Source organism: Anguilla rostrata, chromosome 4 (genome assembly GCF_018555375.3).
Source record: "Anguilla rostrata isolate EN2019 chromosome 4, ASM1855537v3, whole genome shotgun sequence".
NCBI lineage: Eukaryota > Metazoa > Chordata > Actinopteri > Anguilliformes > Anguillidae > Anguilla > Anguilla rostrata.
In genome coordinates, this window is record NC_057936.1 from 9,691,650 (window position 1) to 9,712,693 (window position 21,044).

At 40.5% G+C, this 21,044-nt stretch overlaps 2 protein-coding genes across 4 annotated transcripts; one reads left to right on the forward strand and one right to left on the reverse strand.

The window, feature by feature from the left end:
* Positions 1-1,323: 1,323 nt before the first annotated feature.
* On the forward strand, positions 1,324-6,624 carry LOC135252461 (claudin-18-like). The gene is made up of 5 exons (XM_064330530.1): positions 1,324-1,742; positions 3,625-3,789; positions 3,884-4,019; positions 4,139-4,249; positions 4,352-6,624. Exons 1-5 carry the CDS (start codon positions 1,523-1,525, stop codon positions 4,482-4,484), a joined length of 765 nt encoding a protein of 254 aa, XP_064186600.1. The 5' UTR covers positions 1,324-1,522; the 3' UTR covers positions 4,485-6,624.
* Positions 6,625-6,848: 224 nt separating this feature from the next.
* On the reverse strand, positions 6,849-20,485 carry dzip1l (DAZ interacting zinc finger protein 1-like). Of its 3 annotated transcripts, none has more exons than XM_064330528.1 (16): positions 20,296-20,485; positions 16,533-17,099; positions 16,051-16,135; positions 15,027-15,151; positions 14,556-14,717; positions 13,810-13,986; positions 13,640-13,702; positions 13,414-13,554; positions 13,018-13,048; positions 12,729-12,779; positions 12,366-12,475; positions 11,283-11,472; positions 10,384-10,540; positions 10,063-10,259; positions 9,630-9,760; positions 6,849-9,550 (listed from the first exon to the last, which is right to left on the reverse strand). In XM_064330528.1, the coding sequence occupies exons 2-16, from the start codon at positions 17,040-17,042 to the stop codon at positions 9,389-9,391; spliced, it is 2,292 nt and encodes a 763-aa protein (XP_064186598.1). In that variant the 5' UTR covers positions 17,043-17,099; positions 20,296-20,485; the 3' UTR covers positions 6,849-9,388. The 3 variants fall into 3 exon arrangements, with proteins under 3 accessions (XP_064186598.1, XP_064186599.1, XP_064186597.1); XM_064330529.1 differs by having other exon boundaries at positions 20,292-20,485; XM_064330527.1 differs by lacking the exon at positions 20,296-20,485 and adding an exon at positions 18,191-18,360.
* Positions 20,486-21,044: the final 559 nt, after the last annotated feature.

Here is a 21,044-nt window from a genome sequence, read left to right on the forward strand (position 1 = left end):
GTACCTGATAGAGCCAAATAAATTTAATGAAATGGTCTACACCATCTCTTCTTACCATTTCAAAGGGGGGTGCCCCAAGGTTCTGTGTTAGGACCTATACTGTTTTCTGTCTACATCATGGACTGCATTTATATAGCGCTTTTATCCAAATTTCATCAGTAACTTATCCGACAGCTTATCCAATGCTATGAACCATTTTATGCTGACGACAGTTATTTATTCTTTTTCCTCTGTTGTACAAGCCCTTGAGTTTCTGCAGTCTGCATTTGATGTGGTTCAGTCCTGTCTCTGCCAACGTTTGAGAATAAATGTGGACAAAGCCAAACTTATGGTGTTTACCAATGCCAGAGTGTTACTATTTGTCTGTCCAAGACTGGAAACTACGTAAGGGATAACACTTGTGTTAGTATCAAGCTATAAGTACTTGGGTGATTGATCACAAACTGTGCTTCTAATGTCACACTGAGAATCTTGTTGCTAAGCTCAAGATGAAGCTATGTTTTTATTTTATACATAAATCCTGCTTCTCCTTTCAAGCAAGGAAATACTTAGTGTTGGCAACTTTTCCCCCTCTATTAGACTACAGTGATCTGGTCTACAGGAATGCATCAGCCCAATGCCTGTGGATGCTGATAACTGTGTATCACTGCTTTATGTTTCATCACTAGTTGTAAATTTCTCAAATACTATTGTACACTAAATGCTAGAGCTGAGTGGTTATCTCTTGTAGGTATGTGTTTATCTTTTCACTTCAAACTAATGATTGCTTTTGTTTGTTATATAATTGATTCTGACTGTACATAGACTCACCTATAAATGACAAAGTACACATAATAGATTTATTAGAATTTTCTGAACTTTAAATATCACCATAAAAATGGTGAAAGGAAGAGTACCACTGAAAGGTACTAACCTTTTTGGAGCAACACTTGTCTCAACAGAGAACACATTTTAATGTAAATACAAGGTTTAAAACTATGGTTCCTTCTCAACATTTCATTTGTTACAAGAATGATGTGGTCATAGCTGTATTTTGATATATAACAAAATAGACAAATAACAAAATATATAGGATGCTAACCAAGCAGAGCTTAAGTTAAGATGACATCGGGGAAGGAAGTCAAGACCTTTGAAAAAAAAAACGAAAAGCAAGCCGAAACAAAACTTCGCTTCTCAGTCTCGTCGAAATTCACCCTTATCAAAGTATCGCATAAGCCAATGGAAATCTACCTTGAGTTTCATATTTATTTATTCCCATCACTCCTCCCCCACCCTTACCGTTTAACAGTCCACTCAAGTCCCGCCCAACGCCGAATGAAAGAGCTAAAATGCAAACAGAGAGGCGTTAGAATTGTGCAGTACACTTACGGGAGGACAACCATATCTGATTCAAACACTGCAAGTCAGAAGAAGAACCAAGTAGCATCAAGAGTCTTTATAGTAGCAGAATACATTGCCAAACAGGTGGGATTGCCTGCCTGATCACTACCGTAAGCTTTAGTCAGAACACCGAGAGGTCACTATGGCAGTTACTCTGTGCCAAGTGATGGGGTTTGTGCTGAGCACCTTGGGGGTTGGCGGGGTCATTGCGGCCACTGGGCTAGACCAGTGGAGCACCGAAGACCTCTACAGCAACCCGGTGACGGCGGTCTACTCCTACTACGGCCTCTGGAGGTCCTGTGTGAGGCAGAGCTCTGGGTTCACCGAGTGCCGGCCATACTTCACCATCCTCGGCCTGCCAGGTAGGAAGCCATCACCTCTCAGGTGACTTTGTTTCATTTGAATGATCTGAGGATTGAGATGGTTATTTTGGAAATGAAAAAAACCTAACTTTAAAGGGTAATGTGAAATTCATGAAAATCTAAGTAAAAAACCCGTGTTCAGAAGTTGTCTACGATCATGAAAATGCACTTTTTTGTACGTCGCTTTGGATAAAAGCGTCTGCCAAATGAATGTAATGTAATGTAATGTAAAGAAAGCATTTAAGCAACAATACTATCAACACATTTAAAAAATGGATCATAGCAGAAAAGTGTGGAGTTTGTTAGTACCACCCAGACTAATTAATTATCTAGACAATAAAAAAAAAACATCACACAGAGTACAGGCATGTTGAGCTACATCTGAAATAAGATTGAGCTACTGCAGTGCTTAACTCCATGTCACGCAACTTGCATTTTAGTACAACGCATCTTTTGAAATGCATATCATCCAGGTATTTTTTTCTTCTTCAACAATTACATTGGAAGTCAGGATAATTTATTTAATATAATCGTGAATATAAAAGGTGGCACCATACATAAAAAGCTTACTGAAATACAGTAAAGATCACTCTTGTGATTTTAGGTCTCCTTGAATTTCACACATTTATTCAAAACCAAATTTTGGCAGGACTTGGTATCTCACCTGAGATAATGCAAACCTTTTAAAGCTGCATAGTAAGTCATGAACCAATTTTCAACTCATTGTAAATCATTAAATAATAGGTATATTCTTCAGAGATTCTTTCTTGCACATAGCAACTATTTTTGAAGGTCATACTATTGTAAAAACCATGAATAGTGCATTGAAATCAGAATCACAAAGGCAAAGTGAAGAATGCCATGTGTGATGAAAAAAAAGTAACAATAACAATAATTAATTAAAATAGCACAAGACTGAATCCTTGTAAAATAATAATAATAATAGCCTAAAAACAATAAACCACACCCTCTCTTAGACAAGTAAGTGAGCGGGAATAGCAAAACCAGATCGAAACTGGCACCAAGGCATTACAGTGTTCAGTACACACAAGATAAGCAATGTTCACTTTGGTAGCGATAAGGAAAACGGGACTGACCTCCATTTCATGACTACTTCAGCTCCATACCACCAAGCTAGTGTTTATCTCTATGAGGCATGGCAGCCAAAATGGCTCCTACTATGGTTCATTTAATTTGACGCATGCATTTCGCACTTGTGTGGGCTTTAATATAATCACATATGGAGCTTACAGAACCAGTCTTTTACACTGACAAGTACTTATACCTATTCTGCACAGTTGAGTTGGGTCAACATACAATACCAATGAATGGCAAGTCTTCTTTTTAATGTATTTTCCTATGTTTCTCCCTAATTTTGGATAAAAATGAATATTTTTATTAATGTTGCAGCTGCAAGCTACATGCTTCTTATCATGCCACAATTCAAGTTGGGCTTGCACAGAAATAAGTCAGAGGAAGCCATTTCGTATGTACAGTAGCTTGGGCAGACTTGCTGGCACCTGATCAACCAGTGGGGGTTTCTGACGCACGATGAACCTAGTTAGCTGATCCTGTTCCTGGGTAATACAGGAATATGGAGTTGGCAGGAAATAAAACATTCATTGTGAAGATTTCATTTATTTTCCAACTTGACAGCAAATCTTTTCACAATGTGCTGGTTGTTAAATATATTAGCTAATGTAACCAGTGTCAGATGTTTATTTCAGCTTCCTCATTTACAATACAAATTTTTGTCACTCATATAAGACACTGTCTTCTAGTGCCTTAAAAGTGTATTACATTTACAACAAGATCTTACTTGGTCAACTCAATACCGCTGAAATATTATAGAAAAAAATGTTGTTGTTTATTTGGCCTATAGGTCTCTTCCAAGCAGTGAGAGCCTTGATGATCGTGGGAATCGTTGTTGGAGCAATTGGCATCCTGATTTCGATTTTTTCTCTGAAGTGCATTAAAATAGGATCCATGGAAGATACAGCCAAGGCTAACATGACCTTGACATCTGGGATCATGTTTGCTATCGCAGGTACGTTCTTGCTCTCATGGGAATAGCTCCCTGTCCCTACTCCCATGGCTTTGCTATCTTCTTTTTAACGTGCATCTTGTTTTATGTTCCTCAGGTGTCTGTTCTATTGCTGGAGTTTCTGTTTTCGCCAATCTGGTAGTGACTACCTTCATGATGACCACCTACAGCACTCCATTTTTGGGAATGAGTGGACTGGGCTCTGGGGCGTTAGGGGGAACTCTTACTCCCAGGTAAGCAGGCTAAGGAGCAGTCCTGTGGACTACTTTTCGATGTATACAAGGGGCTCAATGACAACAGCTAATTGTTATTGTATGTAATTTTCATTTGATCTCAATATTATTTTCCTCAGGTATACATTTGGAGCCGCCCTCTTTGTTGGCTGGGTGGCTGGGGGTGTGTTGATTGTAGGCGGGGTTATGATGTGCCTGGCCTGTAGAGGATTGATGCCAGAAAAGACTCGGTATGAACTGCACATCCTGTTATTCTTCAGTCACATTGAAATCATGATCTTCACAGAAAATATGAACACAGCTAATCATTTTCGTGCTTTGTTTTATTTTAGCTTCAATGCTGTAAGCTATAGAGCGCCCTCCCACAACACCAACTACAGGTCTGAGGACAGGAACAGGCCAGCCTATGACGGGTCTTTCAAGGAGGATGGCAGGAGATCCAACCAAAGATTTGACTATGTATAAACCCGGTCGATTTCAATTTTAACATTAAAATAGCATTTGGCAGTAGCACTGGTAATTCAATTAATGGTACTAATGTGCACCAAATGTTCTTTAATGTATACTAATGAATACCTTATATATGCATATAATTCTAATATACTGTTTTGTAATAGATGGTTATTGTTACGGTTTTCGGCTCTCACAACCCACAACATAAATGAAGCGGACAACAGTATTGAATTGCGAATTAGAATAACAATTTATTTTCCAAAGGTATAATCAAAGGTAGAATCAAAAACACACTCTGCCCACGCCAAGCCTACTGCCAAGAGGCCTGACGTGCAAAAAGGTTAAAAAGGGAGAAGGAGAGCACAAGAGAATTGATGCTGAGCCCCTTTAACAGGTGCCGCCAATTATCCACTTTGCCCCCTCTCACCACTGGTCCACACCTATTGATTCTTTTTTCTCTAGATTCCTTGGGTTCTGCTGAGTTCAAAGCCCTGTCAATTTCCGCCATGTTGGTTTTCCATCTTTCTGACTTTTATGAAAGACACATTTTAAACATCTCCTATTTCTCTGAGCAGAGTAGGCTGACCAAAAGTTTCAAGTTTAGCCACTTGTGGGGCGAAATACATTTCTTGTTGGGGACCATTACAGCAATGGACCCTATCAAATAATGTGCCTTTTTCATTGGTCATTTCGTTTTTCAGCCTTCTTGGCTGGTTTTGTTGAAAACATATTTAAACCTCTCCTCATAGAGATATTGCTCAATCTAGCTGCAATTTTTGGGTATTACTTCTTTGGTCATCGTCTTTAAGTTGCTAGGAGCTCTGTCTCACACAGAATTTGACGAGCATGTTTTTCACTTCATTAATGAATGAAAAGTAGTTACACCTCATCGCACATGCCACCATTTTGGCAAAGATTCAGGAACAGGAAGTGAGGTGTTTGTCCAAAATTTCAAATATATTTTTGGCGAGAGGCCCTGGGGGTGTACAGACTGAACGGGGCAAACTCAGTAGTGCCATCTAGTTGCTAAAACCAAATTGGCCATATATCTGGTTCCATTGCTCCTGCATCAGTAAAACTTGAAATTATGCGCATATCAGAGCCCAGAGAGCAAAAGTGTGTCGAAGGTGCCAATATACCCAGTCAGCTGACTTGGATATTTTTTTCAATTGTAGTGCTTGGCCCCTTCATTGCTGCTTTGAGCTTTCCTTATTAATAATAATAAGAAGATTAAGATTATTATTATTATTATTATTATTATTATTATTATTATTATTATTCACAAAAGAGCAGAAACTAAAATGTAATATTCACATCCTGTAGTTATGGGAAAAATACTACTTAACACCTCCAGGATCTTCATGTGGACATGTGGTAAAATAAAGTTGATGTAATAAATTAATTTGTTTACATTAAATGCGATAGCTTGTCTGTTTGTATGTATTTACAAAAATTCTATTACATTGCAATTGGCAGATTTTTACTACAAGTTATAGAATTGTATGTAACTATATGTAACTAGTTTTATCATACTGTGCAAAATGTAATTTGTACCTTGAGTTGACATTTTATATAAAATGGGGAGCAAAACTAATTGGACACTTATCCGCTTTCTTGGCCAGCTGTGTGGCCAAGAAAGCCTTTGCATCATTAGTTAATGCACAAGAAAGCTACCAAAAGGTCTAGAGTTGATACTAGTTGTGAAATTTGCATTTGGTTGTTGTCTCTCAATCAAATAAGTGTCAATATCAGTAATACAATCTACCATGAGTCTGAGAAATCATGTAAAAACCAATTATTTGATACATTGTTGGGAAGTAAGAATGCACTGGTGAGCTTGTGGAATGTTCTTGACTGGCCAAGTCAATCACCCGTCCTGAATCCAATTGAAGTATAGGTCTGGCAGAAGATCACCATGGAAGATGCCCAGCATCTGATGATATCTATGGGTTCCAGTCTTAAGGCAGTCATCAAATGCAAAGGATTCTTCAACCAATTGCTAAATTTGATTACTTTATTTCAGATTGTTAATTTGTCCAATTACTTTTGCTCCCCTAAAATGGAGGGACTATGTATAAATATGGAATGTAATTTGTACACGGATCATTGGAAATTAATGTAAATATCCTCAAATTAAAGGTGACAGACTCCACTTTATTGTTGTCTTCTTTTTATTTCAAATCCAATTTGCTGTGTCAAATTAGCTGAATATTCTGAAACCTACCACTGATTTTGTGTCACATTATCTGACCTTAAACATTCTTCTTTACTCTCTACCTTCTTGCTTTAATTGTCTATTGTTAAACATAGCTTAGATACAAATTCCCATTCAGTCCTGACTTAGAAATGAAAACATTTAAAATGTATTTTACACACACTTGACACAATTTTGACAACTTCAAGATTTCATAAATATGGTTGTGGTGCTAATGTGCATGTATTACCTGCACAATATGAAGCATGCGTAAACTACTTGTGACCTGTGCTTGGTTTTTTACGGCACCAACATTCAATTCAATTCACCTTTATTTTTATTGAGGATTTTACAGAAACACTGTCACAAAGACACTTTACAGTGGAAATACCAAAGAAATTTGGACAAAAAAACAGGCCTGAACCTCCAAAAAGCAAACAATTCAGGTAAAAAAAATAATAAATTCCCCCATTTGAACAGTGGCAAGAAAAAAAACTCCCCAATGGGAAAACACAGGAGGAACCTGGCAATGGAGAGGGAGCCCATCCTTAAGATAGAATGACATGAGATGTGCAAACTAACATCGACATAGATGCTGTAGACAAATGTCAATTTTTGTATAGTATTGTATGCATTTTGCATTCATTTTTAAAAATTTAGTTTGATCTGATATTACTTTCTCACCTTCAAAAATAATGTACAATGGTGCAAGATGCCAACGAGCTGCTTGTCTCAGCTGCACCAATTGTCCCCAGCTGTGACATAAATACGAACTATTGCATTCTCTCCAAATTGGGGGTTGTGGCAGATGCAACAGGCCTATGTTTGAAATTAGTCAGAACACATCACTGCACTGGTTGAAAAAATTCTGCCCGACCAGTCGCAACCATTGTGCTAAAACAATAGACGTTCAGGCACTGAACTACCGCAGATATATTCACGTTACAAATGCTATGTCACTTACTAACATTCAGTTGTTATTTTGTTTGTATTTATTGTGTACTGACCTTAACTAAATTAAAAAACAAGCAGTCCTCAATATAATAATCAGCAAACACCAGCAATATCTTCTCTCTTGGTGTTAATCGATTTTATTTCAATTAATTCTTACTGACCTTAACTAAATAAAAAAACAAGCAGTCCTCAATATAATAATCAGCAAACACCAGCAATATCTTCTCTCTTGGTGTTATTCAATTTTATTTCAATTCATATGAAAACAACAAACACATAGTTTGACACACGGTGGAGAAAATGTTTTCAAAACAACATACATTTAAATTATATTAATATGATTTCAGAAACATTGCACAAACCAGTCCTTATACCAAAACACAGTGAATAATCATATTTCATATTTTCAGTTCTATGTTGTCCTTGCTTAGCAGGGGACTGAGCAACATAGTTGGTTAAAATCTTTCATAATACCCATATAAAAAATAAATATTCTATAATTTCATCACAAAATTATTTTAGATAAAATTTCACCAGAACTAACGTTAAAAACGTTCATTAGTCATAAATAGAAATGCTTGGCCGAAATAATAAAATACATTATTATTAAACTATTGCTTACATTCATCCTTGTACTCTGGACTATATTGACACTACATACATTCTGAAAAATGAAGATGTTATTTAGTACTTTTTTGCATCAAAACTATATCCAAGACCTCTTTAAGTTTATCAAATTTTTAAAAAATGCAAAACTAGTGTCTACATTATCAAACAAATCCCCACAAAGCAATGTGAGGACTGCACATAGAAAAACATGGTAAAAAAAGGTCTGATCAAAATTCTTCTGGAAATTATGCACCAGGATTTATCCTAGATTCAAGCAAAGTCTTGGATTCAATCAACCTGTCAAGTAATCCAAGTGATATTTGAGTGCTATTGAACATATTTTTTACACTGAGAAAAACTAAAAAGCTCACATAAAAGTACAAGTACAACGTATTACAAGTGATTTTTCCCCTAAAGATGGATTGGTGGTATGCAGGGGTGAATGGCACTGAATGCAGGGGTTGTGCTTTCATATTTATGCACCAGCACTTTTCAGACTTAGCCATTTTCATTACATCCAGGGAAGGGTTACATGATAAACTGACAAGTCGTCTCTCAAAATGCCAACCAAGTTTTTTTCCTCTCTCTTTTTTAATGGTTTAATGCACCCCAATTTTCCTCCAACCTGAAATGCCCAAAACTATGAAACCACAGTCATTCTTTAATCTCTGCAGCCAATATGGGAGTATGTACTGTAGAAAATGGTTTCCACCAAAGCATTTAATGTGACCAGCTGCTTCTTTTCACACCACAGCTCACAAGCCAAGTTTGTACAGAAATGAGCTAAAGGAAGTGTAGCTTTAAGGAGCCCGATTGACCTGCGGGGGTCACTAGAGAGCAAAGAGGCTTGTATCCCGGCTGACTGAACCCTCCCTAATCCTGGGTGATGCTACTGAAAATGATGTGCGAATTATCAACCACCGTCAGTACTGGCACAGCCAGGTCCCCAGACTGTACGGCCCATCCAAACACTGCTGCTACGACTGTTTAATATATTTATGAATTATAAATTGCATTTGGAAGGCACTTAGCTGTTGTCCAGCAACCATAGTTCCAATTCCCTGTCTTTCATTGTTTCTATTCTTCTACCTATGATTATGTCATCGTACATGTCCGCATTTAACAGTACAGTATGCATACGGTGAGGGGTCCGAAGCCCTCACCAGCCCCCTCCCCTGCTGGCTGACGAGCTCCACACGCTGGTCCCTGGGGACCCTGCCGAGTCTGCACTCCTGCGTGTCCTCGGGGCGCGGCCAACCGCCGCCTGCGGCGAGATGTCTTCAATAGAAGACAGCTCCAGGTCACTGTCCTCATCAGACAGCTGGAAGAGAGGAAGGGAGGTCAGTGGGCCATAGCGTATGTGGACAGAGAGAATCACTGGTCGCCATTAGGACTCAAACCTGCACCACGGGTCTGGGTCTGTGGGACGAGGCGGTCGCCGGTGGCATCACTCTCGTCCCACCCACTGGCTTGGTCCTGGGGGAACTGAGCTGTCTTTCCAGGCTTCTCGTCAGTGACTGGACCACAGAACCTGCGCAAACGAAAAAGGCATAACACGCTCTTCACCGGCACACATTCAGGTTCCAGATTTCACATTATGGGCATTCAGAGCACATTTTTCCACACAGCTCAAAAAGATACTTATTACAAAAAGGTACAGAAACAATGACCGATAAACCTAACGGCAACCAACAGATAAACATTGCTGAGTGCAGAAAGTGTTGAAAATGTGGATACGTATAATAAACGAATGTGGGAGGGGCGGGTATCTCAGTTATTACCATGTCTATCAAACTACATAGCATTAAAAAAATTATTGCGCTCAGATGAGACCTTGTGACTTTGGCGTTCTGTTGCTGACGGGGCCCTCTGATGGCTCGGAGTCTGACCAGTCATCTCCAGGGTCCGCGGCGAGGTTCTGCTTGACCCCCGACTGGACCACCCGCACCGAGGGCATGGATTTGCTCCTGGGACTGCTAATGGGGGCGGCGTCCCTGGTCGAGTCTTCCTCTGAGCTGAAGGGAGGAGTGCTGGGGGAACACGTACACTCCTACTGAGTAACCCTGCAGATCCGGCCAATGTACTACACAACTGTATCAAACTGACAACAGAAACCCGCACTGTACTATCGCTGCATGGGTAGGTTTCGGGTACCTGTTCCTCTGTGGACGGGTTCGAGGGGCCTGGAGCGGTACTGTGGACCTTGGGGCTGGCTGTGGAGCCTGGGATTGCACCTGTTTGGCGGGGGCCTTCACAGTAGGGCTCCTGGCCTTTGGGCTTTTCTGTTGCTTAGGACTGACAGGTGTCCTCCCTGTGAAACACCAGAGAGTTGAACTCGAATAAAGTCCCCAGTCTGTACATCAAGCATTAACTTTCTCTATATAATCGACTTATGCGAACAGGGCTGAGCTTCTTTAATATATAAAGGAATGGGAAACTTGCAAAACAAATCTGCATATTGCTGCAAGTCCTGCTTGCAAAAAGCCACTCTTCTCTATGTGGAAGTAGAAGTAATTATACCCCTGTGCAGTACAGAGGGCATTGTGCTATAGGTGGCACTGTCTTTCAGATGTTTTACAGAAGTCCTGATTTACGGTGGTCACGGCAATTTCCACTGTACTTACTGAAAAGAATAATGTAGTTGGCCACAGCTGGAGGGTATAATTTACCTTTTTAACCTGCCATTGCTCACAACCTGTTTTCATTTCTTTAGCTTGATTATCAAGTGTTCCAGTTAATTAGCAGAACAATTCAATTCAATTCTTTCTCAACTTTATCTTGTAGTTGGTAATTAGTCGTCTTTGTATCGAAAAATTGCAGCATTTCCCCAATATAAGATATTTATTCTATTAGGTGTCTCCGCAAGCCCCTAAGAATTGTCAGAGACCCCAGCCACACAGTATTTAAGTTGGTTTCACCCCTTCTTTCAGTCACTAATAGTACTGTCGTTTTTCCATTAGCCCTGCAATATGTAACTATTTATATTACGACTGCAATGACAAATTTCAGGGCACACGAGATGTGCGGGTCTTTCGGACATTAGCCGTCCTTACGGTTGGTGCTGACGGTGGGTAAGGGGGAGCCCTGACTCCTCCACTGGCGGCGAACTCTGTGGGTCACCTCCTGGGTCAGCGTCTCTCTGAGGCCCAGCAGGTCCGAGAACTGCCGCGCCTTCTGCTGCCTCTGTCCCGTCACTAAAGAGCTCAGACTCCTGAAGGTCTGCTTTGAGATTCCCTTTGTCCCCTGCAGCACAGAGGAATTACACTGTAAGAAACAGTGTGCCACCGTATCACCTGCAGAAGCAGAATGACTCCTGAAACTTCTCATGGCGACTCAAATGCGCTCTTACAATAGTCTGCTTGTTATTTTTGGGTATGTCAAACAAACATATATATATTTGGTATGAAATGGGGTTCCCTGATAAATGCAAAGACAGGATATTGTGGGAAAGAGAATGTACCCTAAAACTCACCTGTTGTGCTGTGGGACAATGATTGTGGGAAACAAAGCTACATTGAGATGCTGTAGGAAAGAGCTCGTGGGTAACAGAGCTGTACTGAGATGCTGTAGGAAAGAGCTTGTGGGTAACAGAGCTGCACTGAGATGCTGTAGGAAAGAGCTTGTGGGTAACAAAGCTGTACTGAGATGCTGCAGGATAGAGCTTGTGGGTAACAGAGCTGTACAGAGATGCTGTAGGAAAGAGCTAGCGCGTAACAATGTTATACTGAGATGCTGTAGGAAAGAGCTAGTGGGTAACAGAGCTGTACAGAGATGCTGTTGGAAAGAGCTTGTGGGTAACAAAGCTACACTGAGATGCTGTAAGAAAGAGCTTGTGGGTAACAGAGCTACACTGAGATCGTGAAGAGCTTGTAAAGCACACGAGAGCTTGAAGCTGGGTAACAGAGCTACACTGAGATTCTGTAGGAAAGAGCTTGTGGGTAACAAAGCTGTACTGAGATGCTGTAGGAAAGAGCTTGTGGGTAACAAAGCTACACTGAGATGCTGTAGGAAAGAGCTTGTGGGTAACAAAGCTACACTGAGATGCTGTAGGAAAGAGCTTGCGGGTAACAAAGCTGTGTTACCATGCTGTGGGGTGGAGCTAGCGGGTAACATCAGTGGAGAGAGCTTGAGTGTACCTTTCTCAGCCCCATGCTCTCAAGCCTATCCTCCAGCTTTCCTTCCAGGATGGGCCTGAAGGAGTGCGAGAGGCTGGATTTCTGTGTCCTGTCCCCCGAATCCCCCAGGTCTGAAATGGGAGAGTCCATTTTAAATCACTGTGCTTTCAAGTATGCATGATGAATAGTTATGCATGCTTGCAAGTACCACTGGGTATTATACAAATTTATAGAACATGAGTCAGAACCACAGGATGAATAAAAGAAGCTGTGTTTGAAAGTGAATTGTATAAACTGTATGTTTTATACAATACATGCATCATTATTCATTTATGAGGTCCATATGTTTTATTAGACTTCCCCATAGGCATCGTGGGAACACACCTTCCTGCTCTTCCAGTTCTGACGATTCTTCATCTGGGATAACTGGAGAAGCTGAAACCAAAGATTTGTTTTTACATAATTAAAGCTGTTGTTTCCATTAATAAAACATGCATATGCTCAGGACCAGAATGGTCATGGAATTGAATGCTTTACATAAAGCTTTACATTAGAGTAATAAAAACAGGAAAACAAAGATCACTTTATTTTAAGAAAACAGCCACAATGCCAAAATGTATTGCAGCAAAAAATTAATATAACATATAACACGGTAAACAGACACAAACATTACCTGCTACAGGTCTCGTAGACAGTTTCTTGATCTGACAAAAAATTAAAATCAAATATTTCACCAACAAACCATTCTCATTAACCAATCACAGCTGACAGTAGTAGTCTAGATTATGAGTTAAATCTTTATTCATTATTGTTCAAAAGATCGTAGTAGTAGTATCGATTAGATTTAAAATACAAAAGTCAACTGTAAGCATATGTAAGCTACTGTATAGCTATACAGTTAAACCTGTATTTATTTTATTCATGTTTATTCAATTATACTGCAAACTTGTTCAATTGTTTTCATATAAAATGTGTGTTCTTCATGTGACTTTCATGTGAATTAAAGTCGTTTAAGTAGTCAATAAAATTGAATAACTAAAACAACATTTCAGTTAATGGTAAACGTCACCTTCTCCTCCTGTGACTGAATAATCTTGTCCTTGCGCTTCATCTGTGCAGCCAGGGAGCTGATTTGCTGCTGCAAGCTCTGTAGCGCTGTCTTCTGGTCTGAGGACAAGGCCATTCTCAGCCTCTCGTTCTCATTCTGCAGCTATAGGTGATAGATGTGCCATTAGGGGGCGCTCTCGCACTGGAAATTCACGTGCAAGAACAGCCTACAACACCGAGTTCCTTACTTCCTGCTTCTCTAACAGGTGCCCACTGTGGATGTCATGGAGCCTCCTCTTCCACTTGCTTTTCTGAAAGTCAAATTAAAAGGTGATCAGCCGGGCAGCTGTCAGAGAAACGGAGATCCAGTGGGAGGGAGGGGCCTGTGCTCACAGCTGGTGCTATCATATTTCGTCACCTGCTGGGCGATCTTCCCCATCAGCTCGTTGTCTCGCCTCAGCTCTCGCTCTCCCCTCAGCTCGCTCTCCCGCCTCAGCTCTCTCTCTCGGGCCTCCCTGTCATCCTGCTCTTCCTCGTCACGCAGCGCCCCGAGGTTCGAAACGGCCACTGGCCTGACTTGAAGCTCCTGGAGTTTCTGTTGTGAATTGAGGACTGAATGACTGAAAGGAAAAGCCAAGGCCTATTGACGATGATCTCGATGATATTTAAATATCATTAGGCATCATGATAACATGCTGCATACTGACATAAGCACAGCTAAATTCTGATCCACACACAAAACATTGCTGCTTCATCTAAAGATGATCAAAGTCAATACTATAACCCACTTTTGAGCAGTCAAGTCATTTTCTTGTCCTCTGTCTCCACCTAGTGCCTCAAAGCAATATTGTTACTTGACAGTGCAACCAGCCAAAGGTGTTAGGATCTCTAGGAGTCATCTCAGAATTAAAGTCCAAAGAACGATCACAAATATAACAACAAAAGACAATTTGATCGTAAACTATGATCATTTTCAAATAACCTTAATACACAATGGACAACCTTTTAGTTTTGTGTACAGAAATGAATTACAATGACATTAAAAAAATGCCTGAAGAGGTTCCCTCTCGTCACATTTCTGACTTGACTGAACGTCTGAATACCCACGGGTATGTCTCAGCCGTTTTACGTTAATGAAGGGGTGCAGATGTCTTTGTGACTCACTGCCTCGATGGAAGAACCCTGGTTGGATATGTCCTTAAATTCCTGCAGGAGGAGCTGTTTCAGGTCACCGATCTCCTGCTGAAACTTCCTCCTTTCCTCTTCTTTCCAGCTCTCCAGCTCCTGCCTCTCACTGGCCTCTTTCTTTTGTTGCTGCTCCAGCTCCTGTTTATTTCAATCAATTGGTTAATCACTAAACGTGAGGTCTGCAGGACTAAATTCCCCTCGTAAAAGACCCAGGTAAGGAATCCACTCATGAAAAACCTTTTTGATTTTACTCCATTTGTTCCCACCTAAGTGCTTTAAGGGGGCAGTCTTCGGCTTGAATTATAAGTATCAATCACTATTTTGCGAGGCAGCTACCCTGATTTTGAGGGTCTGGAGCACTGTAAAGTGCAGAGTGCCTTTCTTGGAGATGACTGCTTTCCCGCTGATGTGCTGTGGCTCCACCCCCCTGATCCTCCTCTACCTCACCTGCTGCTTCCTCAGGGCCTCTGCCTCCCTCTCCGCCTCCAGTTTGGACTGAGTCAGCCTCAGCCTTTCCCTCAGCTCCTCAATCCCATCCTCCATCTGCTCCACCTGCCTCCGCTTCTGCCTCTCTGAGGGGCCACAGACAACAGGTAATGCCTTCCTTCAGCTCTCAACACAAGCAGCATATGAGTCGGTTCCACTGTCCCCTTTTTGATGCCATGTCTTTTAGGGCATGATAAAAACAATCCCTAGCTTACTCTGAACTTACAGTTTGTCCCATCTATCATTCTAGAACTTTTGTTAATAGCTTTCAGTTGCTCTGTAATAAACACACATGGGCTAAATAAAAAAATGTAGGCCGACAATTTGTAATGTTTGTTTTTGAGAATTTTTGGCCAACTGACAGATTATTATTATTACACTGTGTCTTACCGACATAGAAACAAATCATTTTCTCATGCCACAGCATGCAACTGAGGTTTGTAAAGATTTGACAGAGCTGCAGTGTCTTGTGTGCGTAGAGCTAACACCAGTGATAAAGAAAGACTATAAGAGAGACCATAATAAAATGTAGTACATAATGATTAATCATTAAAACATCTAGGTTAGTGGTGTTTGTGGAATACAACTTTAAAAATAAACAATCTGTTATTATACTTCATGATTAATGGTCAGTGTTAAATCATGAGTCCTTGGATAGCACAATTAGTATTACAATGCCTGTTGTCTCTGCACATCTCTAGTCAAGCTAAATGGGGCAATTATCTTGCAAAAGCCATTTTTACCATCAGGAGTATTATAACCGCTCGAACCTAAAGAAAGTGTTCTCTATGCGCCACCCCATGTCCTTAAGAAAGCATGAAGAAATCGCATGAGCATGGATGGAAAATCTATGTAAATTTATTTGAGCACCCAACTCCGAACATGAAAGAAGTCTGCATGAGTATGTATTTATCAAGGTACTGTAGCTGACAGCTTCAATTTGCCTCCAGGGGAAACTGGAGCAACGGACCAGTTCCCGACTAACCTGCATCTGTGACCTCAGGATGTCGGCGCTGCAAGTGGGCCTGCAGATAGGAATAATTGATGAAGGACTTCTCACAGCAGTGGCACTGAAAGAAAAAGGCCACATTTTTGTAAAACGTGTCAGTTAAGTGAAGAAGTCAAACCAGCACAGAAAATGCTGTGCACTTGATCTACTCATTTTATCCAGTTCCGTAAGTCAGCAGTAAAACTGGCGCTAATAATAAGCTGTCAACCCTTGCTAAGCTACACCTGGTTCTTCAGAATTGAAATAACATCAACTTGACAGCTACAATTACGTCGCCTTCAGTCTTGTGAAACTGTTTCTTTCACTGCATCACCTTACGCAAATAAAAGACAAAAACAACTACAGAAATGCAATGTATGTGCACACCAATGTAATGTAACAATGTGCTGTAAACCTACAGTGTTAATTCTCAACTGAGATACATGTATAAGCAGACCCTTTAAAAGTCTGATGCTCACTTTGTGGTAGTTGCTGGCGCCAGCCTGCAGGAGGAGCTGTTGCGTGGCGATCATCTTCTTCCTGCGCCGACTCTCCTGGCGCACCGCCTGCAGCTCTGCATCCAGCCGGGCCCGCTCCTTCCCCTCCTGCTCCAGCTGAGAGAGCGCCCCCTGCAGGCGCTCCTCCAGCCCGGTCAGCTGGGCGCTCAGGTAGTCCTGGCAGTGCAGCAGGTACTCGGTGCTGAGCTGGGACATGCGCAGGACCTTGAGCAGTGCGGGGTCCACGGGGCCGCGGCAGTGGGGGCAGCGCTCGGCCTCCACGTCGCAGAACGTGACGGCGTTGATGTACTCCTGCAGGACGGCCACGTCCATTTCGCGGGCCACGCGGTCCACGTCCAGGGCGCCGAGGCGGCGCCAGTCCACGGGTTCTCTCCGGGTCCGGAAGCGGAGGGGCTGAAGGGGGCCCGGGCTCCAGGGGGGAGCGGCAGTGAGGGCGGAGAAGACCTCGCTGGGGAGCTGCTGCCCTGGCATGGCACGGTGCTTGGGGAGGAACACAGTGCTGCTGTACAGGTGGTTCCTGTGGAATGGCTGAGAGCAACATGTGGAGACACCTAGCATTAGATACTGCCCTGCATTTCAGTACTGCACTCTACTCTACTGTAGTACTCATACAGTTTATTAAATACAGACCCACAATTATCAAATAGCAATCTCACACTAAGACTCACATAAATTAAATGTACCTGATATGATGACACTCGGTCATGTGGACACAGGCTTTCATTGGATATTATCCAAGAGTGCACTACTTTACTATATTTTTATTGTAGTTTATTCAAGACAATTACAAAGTATAAAAATACAAAGTTAAGGCTTACATAAATTAATTTTGGCAAGATTATTATAAATTCATCATCAAAAAATTCAGATCCAAAAAACCAAGTGAGTAGAGCAAGCTGTGTAATCATCTGCTTTAATTGATCAACTGCTCTGCTAGTCACGTGCTGAACAACAAAACCCAGCAGATCCTGTGGCTCTCCAGGACCAGGATTAAGGACCACAGTCTTAGTGGTTAACCAGGCAGATGGTTTCAATTTTGAGTTAGTAAATTGTTGAGTAAATTAAGAAATTCAAAAGTACATAATACATTATTAATCTGATCATCAAGTAGACTAATGAGAAATATTCTGAGAAACCACTCACCCAAATATGTTCTAGAGGAACTCAAAAGGACCTTGAACAGTCTCTAGATATAATTCCACCAAAGCAATCATTTTACAAGCTAGACTCATATTAGTTCCAACGTAGTTGTTCCAATGACCTTCAGTATGCATGTATTGTACGTTGCTTTGGATAAAAGTGTCTGCCAAATAAATGTAATGTAATATTACTTGACTCACTCTATTGCCTTTAATTCTCAACTGTGAACAATCTGCCTTCTACTTCATTGAAAGTATAACAGCCTAATAATAAAAAATTTAGCTAATGGAATGTTTTCTTGGAAGAGGTCTACAAAGAGGTCTACAAACAAACAAATAAACCTAAACAAGAAAGCGTACACACAGACCCAAAAACAGGTTACAACAAGAAATAAAATTCCATTACCACGGTATTCATTTCATAGCAGTTAATAACCTATCCCAGATCCTAGAATCATACATATGTACTCAAATACCTACCTGGAAACAGTTCATTTTATTCCTTAAAACACCCTGATTGGGATGATACCAAATGTGTACTCTCTGCAAAGTAACTAAGCAGACCCGTCTCCCTGGAGCCGTAATTATTGTACAACTGCCAGTTCCCAAGGTAATGGCTATTGTTTCCCAATAAGGCCGTGGCATCAGACACCTATATAAGTACTGCAATGCAACTGCTTTGTGTCACTCGACAAAGCACTTACATTTGTCTCCAAAAAAAAAAAAAACGACATTTTTGAAAATATTTAACTTCTTTGTTTGTTCTGTTTTACAGTGACATTAGCTATATGGGAAACTGCCATAGAATGTGAATCTGAAACATCCGGTAAAACTGATCAGGAGCAATACCTCCTTTCTAGATGTGATTGGCAATGCAGGGCTTCATTCAATTAAGGAAGTACTGATCTGAAGCAGGAGGACTACTACTGAAACAATGAGGTAAAAATGCTATGCAGTTTCAGTACCATAGATTTTCCATCACTGTCTTGACACTCCACTGGATTCAGCTGCAGTAGCTTATTGCATCAATCATCTGTTCATTTCACAAAAAAACACAATATGCAAAACCAATAATGATAAAGAAATATTTCTGTGACTAAGAATTTACTATTTTTGGAAGCAGCAGCCTTATTGTTAGGCTATTGCTAGCATAAATGTGTTCTTGTGCTAAACCCCTCTCCAGATGGGATTAGGTTCACTAGGGGAAATCAAGGTAACGCAATTTTTTTGTGTAATTCAGTAATTTTATTCACATCCGGAACGACCATGTCAATGATATTTACTGGGCACACAAATAATATTTTTTGGCGGAAAAACCTACTGTTTTCCAGGGAAGTCCGAGGCGCCCTGAGAATTATAGTACCAACCGAATTAACAGTATTTGATGCAAAGTACAACTATTTTGGTAATACATTTTTATAATGCTTCCCATTTCCGGCTTCAAATGTTTGTATATTTCATATATTTAGTATTTTTTAGAATGTCTCAAAACATTTTAAAAACCTTTTTTTTTTTTCTTAATTTAGTTCAATAATGTTATGTGTGAGTTGTGTTTTTTTTTTTTTTTTTGGTAGGCAGGAATGTGTGACAAATACGTCTGCAAAAAATCCTGCATAGTATGCCTTTAATGAGCAAAAACTACTATGGGCGGTTCTCACGGGTTTAACAATGATTAACAGGTACACACATACCTAGCTCACTACTGAGAAACAATATATTAGGAAATATGCAGCACAGACTCTGGGGTGTGAAACAAAAACATGAAAATGCAGGTTCATTTGATTTTAAATGTTTAAACACTGTGGACAATCAATACTAGATTAAAGTAATCAATTTATTTTCCAATGAGCTGTGTCAACCGCAATTCATTTTACAGGTAAAAAAGAGACTTTTTATGTCAGCCATTTTGGAACTTTATGTGAAAACACATAAAGAAATGTCAAAATTCAAACAGTTAAGACATTCCGTATTTTGCACAAACTGGCCTGTTAACTTTCTCAGACTTCCCAGAATTATATCTTATTACAAACATCCTCAATACAGTCTCTCTGCGCGTATGCATCTAGTTAAAACACATTTAACACAAAATGCCTTTGAAAAGTGCACTTTTATAAATTATTTTATTGCTTTTAATGCTTTTAAATGTACTGCTCCAAGAACCAGTGCCAAATACCTAATTAGCCTACTTAGTTCTACATTGACTCCACATAGTTAAGACACTGTTAAACATGGCACAAGATTAATATCTGCTACATAATGCATACGTGTAGCTAGTTACACCGTGGCCACTTCTTCACCACTTTGAGCACTGCTGTGCAGTGATAGCAACTACAGTTGGTAATGGTTTTGAAATAGTCATCAGGAGTGTATTGTATTACACAGAAACGCATGCAAAGCCATCACCTTTACAGTTCGGTCAGCGTCAAGCACCACCCAGCGATAACAAGGCAAGGGCAAGCTACAGCGGCTACATGACACAAAAACCTAATGTAAAGGGGGATTTTCTTATTCATGAAAATAAATCAGCAAAATCATGACTTGCGTGTCGCGAGAAAAGGTAACAGACGAATAGCCTACTCACCTACCTGAGAGCACTTTATCCTTTTATCTATAACAGTTTAATCAAATGATAGAAATTCAACGTGCAAACATTCGGAACGTAAATCCAAGTACGGAAATGTAAGAATTTATTAAACTCTATGGAATGGCTCTTTATAACTTGATAGAAGTCTCCACTCAATGTCATAAGACATTCTCTGATGTTAGCCAGCGATGTTATCGCAAGCTACACCATCAAACAGTAAGCCAAGCGCAAACTGTTGCCTAGGAAACGACGCCGACGCCTTTTTTTAAAGGTAACGTTACCATTCACAAACAGTTGTAGTATTATAACGTTAGCTACAATACTGCACATATCATCCCCTAACGTAATTTATCAGTACACAAGATCTAACCAGCTACCGGTGGAGTTAGGTAGATTACTTTACGTGCGCTTCCATTCACAAACTATAAACAACTTTTAAACCTTCTCCCTCTAAATTACTGCTTTATTCCATCGAAGAACTCGTGGCCTCTATTAATTGTCCAGTGGATGTATTAGACTAACGTTACGAAAATTGTGCGCTGTGGTATAGAAGGATGCCAGCACAACTTTTCCAGACGAACAGTATCTAATACTGGAGCTCCTTGGGAACCAGGGGTGGCCATTCTCCGTGAAGCTATCAAACACCAGTGGTTACTCGAGGTACTGCTGTTTAATAAGCTTCTGGTGCCAAAAAAAAAAATAATTTCCCATCCCGAAGTCCATTCAAATTACACGACCCTGCTTACATGG